This window comes from Opisthorchis viverrini (assembly GCF_000715545.1).
Source record: "Opisthorchis viverrini unplaced genomic scaffold opera_v5_78, whole genome shotgun sequence".
Taxonomy (NCBI): Eukaryota; Metazoa; Platyhelminthes; class Trematoda; order Opisthorchiida; family Opisthorchiidae; genus Opisthorchis; species Opisthorchis viverrini.
This window is the reverse complement of record NW_008751734.1, coordinates 459,860-469,145: the sequence shown is the minus strand read 5'-3', so window position 1 is coordinate 469,145 and position 9,286 is coordinate 459,860. Positions and strand designations below refer to the sequence as shown.

At 44.1% G+C, this 9,286-nt stretch overlaps 1 protein-coding gene across 1 annotated transcript; it reads right to left on the bottom strand.

The window, feature by feature from the left end:
* Nucleotides 1–5,727: 5,727 nt before the first annotated feature.
* Nucleotides 5,728–6,702, bottom strand: T265_13548 (hypothetical protein; the record flags this gene model as incomplete). Its single annotated transcript, XM_009169431.1, has 1 exon — nt 5,728–6,702. A coding segment is annotated over one exon (975 nt), but the record flags the coding sequence as incomplete, so codon positions are not given.
* Nucleotides 6,703–9,286: the final 2,584 nt, after the last annotated feature.

Sequence of the window (9,286 nt, the reverse complement as noted above, 5' to 3'; positions counted from 1 at the left end):
ATACCTCTCTGCCAGGCCGACGGTTGGCCACTTCTCTGCTTCCGCCAATCTGAATTGGGCACGAAAAACAGCACTTTCTTCGGCAAACGATGATTCGGTATACTCACAGTCAGATTACGTCTGAAAAAACGACTTCTTGAGGGATTGTGGAATTCCTTATTTGGACTTATTCCCCATTCATCTAGACAATCTTTGCCTGGTTTACAAGTGGCTTTCGTTTTTACGAAAAAAGCCGGCAGATAAGGCTGATGAAAGAAAACATACAATGAGGGTTTAGTGGAACTCATTGAATGTCTTAAAAAAGAGGATGGCGTCGTTTCAACGTCCTTTGTCTTCAAGTGTTGCACAAAAGAGAATCGACGATGGTTGGGACTACGAGAAAAGGGTGGAACTATCCGCGCAGGACTACTGATAATGATGGAAAGAAAGGCCTATTTATTTCGGTTTGCTATGAATGGTGCTGCTACCATTGCGTTAACTTTTTATTAGAAAGACAAACATGCAATGTTCTTGAGCACAAGTCACTGAGTTGCATATTTCAGTGGTTGGAGTGACAGGAAGAAGGCCTTTGCTGCGGAGTTACTTATTAGAAAACGCCAAGTGAACAGTTACACACTACTGGACAGGGAAGCAAAACTCTCATATGCATCTTGTTTACAAAAACTGAATATCCATCCTCTTTTTGAACGCGTTTTCCTGAACTTTTCTGGATATTCATTGACTGTTGCTCAAATCCAAGCAAGTGACAAAGCGACTCCACAAATTCCGTAACAGAACTTACTTTTCAAGAGACCTAAAGGGAATTTACGAGAAAACATACTACTCGCATGCCCCGTCAGTAGCCTATGCCCCTACACCAGATGAGAGAAGCTGCAGATAAACTGGATGAGATTACGACAGCTGCTCGTTGGCCTCTCATTTATAGTCCTTCGATTGGCGTATATCCTTTGCTCTGATATTAACTTTGACTAGATGATAGAAAAGCATTCGGGATAAGATTCGGAGTTGCTCCGGGATTTAGTTCAATCTAATCTCGAAAGGAGATCGCACGTCGTTGCGCAGGTCGTCTACAGTGCGATGCGAAGATACTAACAACTAATCTGATGCCTCTTAGAAATTCAAACACCCCAGCAAGACCAAAGTCAGGACTGTCCTTTGGAAAGACAGCAAGATTAGCAGTACATGCAAACAGTGCCAAAAGTTGTTTTTTAAATGCCATACCACCACAAACTGTTTCGTTTATTCACATAAGTACGTCAAGTGTCATGTAATAAGTTATATTATATGATAAAAACGAGACTTCTCACCGTGTAAAGTTAAACTCGAACTCAGTGTTGACTAGGCGGTTAGGGGAAACAGATTAAGGTTTTGCTTGACTTGTAGCGTTTCGTTTTAGTGAAATTGACTGTCCGGTTAATTCCAAATCGAGGAGATGAAATGTATCTTTGTAGTTGTTTCAGGCTGGGGCGAAGGCTAAAGAGGATATTTTATAAAGAAGCGCTCAATGGTATCTGATACTTTTCTGGATATAACGATGAATGAAGTGGAATCTCTGGTGATTTTCCTGCTGGTTCACATGGGCGCGAAACACATCGAAAGTTGCCAATTTTTGACAAGGGTTAAAAATCGCAGACAGAGCTAATGTTAGACTTGACTCAGTTGACTGTGAGACCTAGAAGAGAATAAGTTAGCCCAGCCGTCACTTCATGTGATGCAGGAGAATCTGAGGTTGTCCCAGGGTCGTGAAATGGAAAATGCTACTTTCAGCATTGAAGCCTAACGACTGAGGGGACCGAGAAATGAATTGCTGCACGATTCCGCAAAGGACTACGTCGTTTAGTTGACGATTCTGTGCCAAGGGTGGAAGGCTTTTCTGGAACAGTTGTCTTGGAGATGCTGGAAATCATCGCACTCGAGAATTGACTCCCTGCCAGTCGTGAATCCCGGTGGTATAACTGGAGCTCGTCTTATGGACATTGGGTTTGTAGCAGCGCTCTCACTTACATAGACTCATTCTAACTTATCATGCGCTGGCTGAGTTCCACCATCATTGGTAAGGCTAGTTCGTTATCGTCGTCACCCGCTGTTTAACTCCTTTTTGAATTACGGACATGAACCACAGCACCGCACCATAGCTGGGTGAATTGGGATAATGGCATCAAAGCACCTCCACATCATCTAATCTCCCAGCTGGCTCTGTATACGTCCAGTAGACCGAATGAAAGCACCAGGACCACACTCAATGGTATCTGATACTTTTCTGGATATAACGATGAATGAAGTGGAATCTCTGGTGATTTTCCTGCTGGTTCACATGGGCGCGAAACACATCGAAAGTTGCCAATTTTTGACAAGGGTTAAAAATCGCAGACAGAGCTAATGTTAGACTTGACTCAGTTGACTGTGAGACCTAGAAGAGAATAAGTTAGCCCAGCCGTCACTTCATGTGATGCAGGAGAATCTGAGGTTGTCCCAGGGTCGTGAAATGGAAAATGCTACTTTCAGCATTGAAGCCTAACGACTGAGGGGACCGAGAAATGAATTGCTGCACGATTCCGCAAAGGACTACGTCGTTTAGTTGACGATTCTGTGCCAAGGGTGGAAGGCTTTTCTGGAACAGTTGTCTTGGAGATGCTGGAAATCATCGCACTCGAGAATTGACTCCCTGCCAGTCGTGAATCCCGGTGGTATAACTGGAGCTCGTCTTATGGACATTGGGTTTGTAGCAGCGCTCTCACTTACATAGACTCATTCTAACTTATCATGCGCTGGCTGAGTTCCACCATCATTGGTAAGGCTAGTTCGTTATCGTCGTCACCCGCTGTTTAACTCCTTTTTGAATTACGGACATGAACCACAGCACCGCACCATAGCTGAGTGAATTGGGATAATGGCATCAAAGCACCTCCACATCATCTAATCTCCCAGCTGGCTCTGTATACGTCCAGTAGACCGAATGAAAGCACCAGGACCACACTCCCGAACCAGCACCAGAAGCTGCGTTGGTTGGGACATGTGTTGCGCTTGCCGAAGAGAGTGCTGTTTTCTATGCTCAACACACGGTGGTGTAAACAGAGAGGTGGCCAACACTTGACTTGGCAGAAGAGCATGAAGGGGATCACGAAACGCTTGGGTGCTGTCGGTGCTACTCGCCTTCTAGGATGGGGACCGCGTTGTCCTCACTGTGCCTGGTTGGAGACACTACAAGATATGGGTGCCAACCGATGTCAGTGGCGTTCTTGTTGTCAGTTTCTATCCAGATTGCCCGAGTGAATGTCTGGAGGTGTAGGCACCTCGGAATGATTGTGGTAAGCTAGCACTAAGTCCCTTCCCCGGCCGCCTTTACTCTTTTCTTCACAATAAGGCTTTCAAATAAATCGCGGTTGTACGGCAGTTAAGTATGGGTGCTGAACAATCATTTCATGCTGTCGATGATGATGCAAACCGGGCGTAACCGTTTGTGTATCTGTCGTTTACCTCTTCCGGACCGACAAATCCACCTTTGTTATAGCTTCCTTGCTTGAACGACAGATTTCTACCGTTGCTGATCATTCGGAACTACACCTTACGTTGTCCTTCTAGATTTCTCAAACCGCGTGAGCACGTCTAAATGCTTTTTGCAGGATGTTACTAGCTTCTCATGAAATCCTGATTGTACATCATTGGTGTTGTTGATGAAGAAATTATAAGACCTGCGCGAGACCGCACCAAGATTCTATCATATTTTTACCTGTACACTACTCACGAGTAGCTAAAAACCCAGAAAGTCATTAGTCAGTACCACTGTGCCACGTCGCTGAAGCAGGTTTTAACATGACGAGAAAGTGTGCAAGAGATCACGAAGCGTCTGGGTGTTGTTGATGTTGCACGCCTTTCAGGATGAAGTCCTCGTAACCCCACCTGTGATTAGCCGGAGGCATTGCGGTCGATCGATGTCAGTGTCGTTCGTGCTGTCAGTATCTCTCCAGATTGTTTGAGTGAGCGCTTGGAGGTGCATGCACCTCAGAATGCATGATATGGGTCAGCGCCAGGTCCCCTCCCTCACCCGCTTTTCTCTTCCTTTTTACTCTAAGGCTTTAAATGTTATTAGATGGGATTTCGGAGCATACAATCAATTGCATGTCAATTAGTTTTTCAAGGGAGACTCACCTGGAGCCCAACTGAATTTCCTATTTATCATTTTCTCAAACAACTAAATGTGCCGCACCAGGCCCCATCATGTTTCAGTTGGTACAATATTCGAGATATCGCGATACCATGTATACATTTTGCGAAAACTCCTTTGCGGTCGATCGATGTCAGTGTCGTTCGTGCTGTCAGTATCTCTCCAGATTGTTTGAGTGAGCGCTTGGAGGTGCATGCACCTCAGAATGCATGATATGGGTCAGCGCCAGGTCCCCTCCCTCACCCGCTTTTCTCTTCCTTTTTACTCTAAGGCTTTAAATGTTATTAGATGGGATTTCGGAGCATACAATCAATTGCATGTCAATTAGTTTTTCAAGGGAGACTCACCTGGAGCCCAACTGAATTTCCTATTTATCATTTTCTCAAACAACTAAATGTGCCGCACCAGGCCCCATCATGTTTCAGTTGGTACAATATTCGAGATATCGCGATACCATGTATACATTTTGCTGCTGAAAACTCCTCGACAGGCCTCAAACGGTCACGTGCTTCTTGGGGACAGTCTCCGAGGTTCTGTCAAACTTATATTCTACTCTATCCAAGATTGGACAGATTTTGACAAAACCATAAACGAGTGGTTCAGTTGGGTTACAGGTGGGACTCCTGCCGAAACCGAATAGACATGCAAATGAGCGTCTTTGTCAAAATCTGTCTAATATGATGATGATGATGATGATGATGACGATGATGATAATGATGATGATAAGGATGATGATGATAATGATGATAAGGATGATGATGATAATGATGACGACGACGATGATGATGATGATTCGGATGATTCGGATGATCCGGATGATGGTGATGATAAGGATGATGATGACAATGATGACGACGACGATGATGATGACGATGATGATGATGATGATGATGATGATGATTCGGATGATAATGATGATGATGATGATGATGGTGATAATGATGATGATGATGATGATGATGATGATGATGATGATGATGATGATGATGATGATGATGATGATGACGATGATGATGATGATGATGATGCTGGGGATGATGATGATTCGGATGATGATTCGGATGATGATGATTCGGAAGATGAATATCATTCGGATGATGATGATGATGACTCGGATTATGATGGTTCGGATGATGATGATGATGATTCAGATGATGGTGATGATGATGATGATTCGGATGATAATGATGATGATGATGATGATGATGATGATGATGATGATGATGATGATGATGATGATGATGATGATGATGATGATGATGTGAATGTAGGGGTTTCTGTTCTGATCCTTTCACCTAACTACCCACAAGTGGAGAGAAGGCGGGCCTAATCAAGAAAAAAACTTCGCTTAACCTCTTTTGCCTTTGGCAACAGACCTGTCATCGTGTTCCGGGAAATGGATGCCCGGTGAAAAATCATGAGGAACAGACGGCAACAACGTTATAAAGTCATAAGTTTAGGTTGCCACTATGATTCCATGTATCCAAAGCATATTCACGTAAATCGGTTCTGGAGTTGGAATGCTTTAGAAGTACAGTGGGAAGTGTCTGCATTTGACATCATACGCAAATATGGTTCATCACTTTCCGTCCGTCACCAGAAGGATCTTTCTCAGCTTCAACAAATAAAAATCGATGACTCTCTACCAGTTCTATATCCTCTTTGAGTGAATCCAATTGTTTCTCCAAAAAGGCCTTGTACGCTTTACCCTTCAAGGTATCGTTGATCGACGCGAGTCCCAAATATTTGCGATTGTAACGGTCCCATGCTGCTTTGAGTCCAGTTAGCAATTCCTCTCTCTGCTTATCGGTCAGTAAGTAGTCTGTAGCTTGAAGTTCCTTTTCATTAATGTACTTGGCCAATAGTTCTTGCGTTTCCTTGATCATTCTATTCCGTTTGATGATATAAGCTGGTACTTTGCCCAAACCTTTCCTGTAAGCATAGATTGGTTCTAACCCGGAGGTTGTCCTTTCCGATATCAGACGATATTTATCTCCTTTACGAGTGTCCACAATTTGTCTCCGGCTTCCTCTGGGATACCTGAATCCCGGTTCAGCGGTAATGGCTGAAATTGCGTTTCGTGTGACCCAATTCACATTGTTGCGTACACGTTTCAGACATTTCTGAGGTATGTCAGCCGTGGCATTTTCTGTGGTTTTTGTGTCCGCCGACTCAGACTTGAGCGCGGCTTCAGCTCTCTGTCTTTCCTGTGCTCTCAGACAATCTTGCACGGTGTGATTCACTAATTTCACGTAGGGTTTTTTGCTTTGTTTCTTCATAAATGAATGTTTATTCGGATAGACCAGTGGAGACAGTCGATCTTTACTTGGTGGACCCATTGTTTTCATGGGATATGTTTTCGGTGGGTCACCCAATTTCTTTTTGTCAACACGAATTTTCGGCAAACACGGGTATCTGGACAAAATGTCCGGCCTAATCTGTGGGATCAAGTTGTGAATGTATTCCCTTGGACCGATAGGAGGAATGGTCAGCGTAACTTCCGTTGAACATTCCTTCGATTTCACTTTGTCCGCCATCCCGAATCAATCCGAAGACATGCCTGATCTTCACTGTTCTGCTTTACAGGGGTTTTGAAAGCCATCTGGTTGATCAATAATGTTATCGATCGAATAAACGGTCATCTGATGTTCCCATATGAGCGCACATAAGGCGTACAGAAGCAGTAAAAACATTGACAGTTTACCATTATTATCGCAAATAACAAGCGCTCAGTATGATGATCTTTTTTCTGAATTGAAAAGCGAAACATGAAATGGAAAAAAACAAGGTATAATGTAAGGGAAACGACTACGAACAGCAACTGCAGTTGTCAAAACCACTACAGTCCACATCACAAATCGTATTAGTTCGTAAGTTATCCGGTCAGCATACCGCTGTGCATATTCTTCTCACTTTTATCACTCTCTCAAAAGTTCGTTGGTTTGCAACCAATCTTAAGTTTGAGGGATATCTTAAGGCATGCAGTCAGATCGTGATCCTACTAAATCCGAAGTTCGGAGTGCTCTGCAGCGCACCATGTAAACCATCCGTAAAGGTGCCCTCCAATACTTTCTGAAACAACTTAGACTGAAACTCCCATCTGCCGTAGAAACAAATAAAAGCAATCTGGACCGCGTCACTGGAGTCCTCACGTGACCTTTATTGATTGACCAGAATTCAGATCGGACCAGACAGTGGGCCATGTGTTGGACATGTGTTCAGGATGAATGCATCGAATATGCCGTAAGCAAAGCACAGTATTTTGAATGGAGCACTCTGGGCCAAAGGATTTACTCTCTTACAAAAAGTTCGCATAGTGTCTATTGGATCGATAGATGAGCTACTATGGTTTCATTACTTAGAAATGTAGAAAAGCCTAGAGTTATCAAGCCTAGAGCATTTTGGCTCTTAAAGTTACCCCAATGAGTTTACAACACGGGAAAGGTGTTTGAGTCAGAGACAGCCGAGAGTTGAGAGGACTCGGGAAGATGTTGAAATTGAAAGGATACATATTTATTATTTGGAACCGGATGGGGTATATTTCCGCAAGACTTATCAGAGTCCTCTTCATTTGCTGCTTGACGCGTGAAAGGTTACCTACTCTTGATTTCTTATCTAGCCACCGAGATACTACTCCCACAGGGTTGAAATGCTTCAGGGTATCAAATTTTGGTGTGGAGCGATGAGGTGAGACGACACGGTTCAAGTTGGTAGAGCGTCAATCTACTGACTGAAAGGTCCGTGGTTCGAACCCGGCCTCCGCCTCTCGATTTCCCCCGTCTATGCTTAGGCAACCTGGAAGTATATCAGCCCTCGTGCTTCCTTCGGGTGGCATGGCAGCTAAGCACCGGAAGGCTGATGAATTGTGTTGCTGCCGAGCAAAGCAGACCCAGAAACCGCAGAGTCACGGACAAGAGGCTTCATGTGTGGAAAGACATATCCTGCCGGAGGCCAGACATCTAAATGAAACCATCGACTGAAACCACAATCTCCGTGTGCACGCAGCGATTGCATTCAGGATTGCCATTTGGTTTTGTGGGTTTCGGTTTAAGTGTTTATTTTCTATTTTCAAGCGTCTCACAACAAAACAGCCGATCAACGCATGATGGTAAGAACGCAGTTTACCGTGAGGAAACCCGTTCATCACTTGCAAACGGCTGCTTTGTTTTCAGGTATGTCCACCTAGAGGACTAAGTTCACGCCATAGAATGGCTCTCTGGTCCTGTCAGTCTGACTAGACTTCAATAATTTTGATTTCTGACTTTCAGCGTCCAAAATGCGCATCGCAGGTCCGCCGACGATTGTCATGGTATTGGTAGCAAGCATCCATCCGTTCCTTAGGAATGACTGCCTTATAAGGCTGAATCTAAAACTGGAGACTTTGAAAGTAGTATCTTCCCCAATTTCACGACATCTCGTAGTTGAAAATCACTCATCACTATCGGCCGAAATTCAAAGATTTGCGGAGATTTTTCATTACCTGCTGCAGTCATGGGTAGAACGTCCGTGTGATCAATAGATAGAATGCACCACATTCGACAAACTCACATGTTGCGAAAGAAATTGCGTTTTGAGAAGCATCGGGATATCTGCATGTCTGTCTTTCCGCATGAGTAGTCATCACATCTTCCTAAAATGCGAATGTTTTTTCTGTTTATGTGCATAAATCGTTTGTGGAAAAATGAATCTTTTTGAACCTAGGCGAGTTACGAGAAAAGCCAGTTCTCCGTTAAAAACCAAGGATGTGGGGCAGGTGAATCTAACATTTTTTTCTCTGCTGAGAAGTGTCTGGATAACGCTAAAGAGAAGGAGCCAGATTATGCCCCAATGCTTTTTGTGCCCTCCCTATTTTCCGAGTTTTACTTGTTCACCGTCTGGGGAACTTTGTCGGTTTGCCCGAAAGTTGGTGCAGTGCATTCCGCTGGCAATCAAATTGCCCAGCTCAGAGAACCAGCCAAAAACCAAATAAAGCTTACCACACTCAGAGAAGCTCATCGCTGGGAAAACTTTGCCTGCTGACAAGGCTCTACACGTAGACAGTTATACTTAGGGTTGTCTGTTTGTGGGTGATCGGGAGGGGAGGTTATGGAACCCATCGCCTGCACTTGTCACACAGTGAGA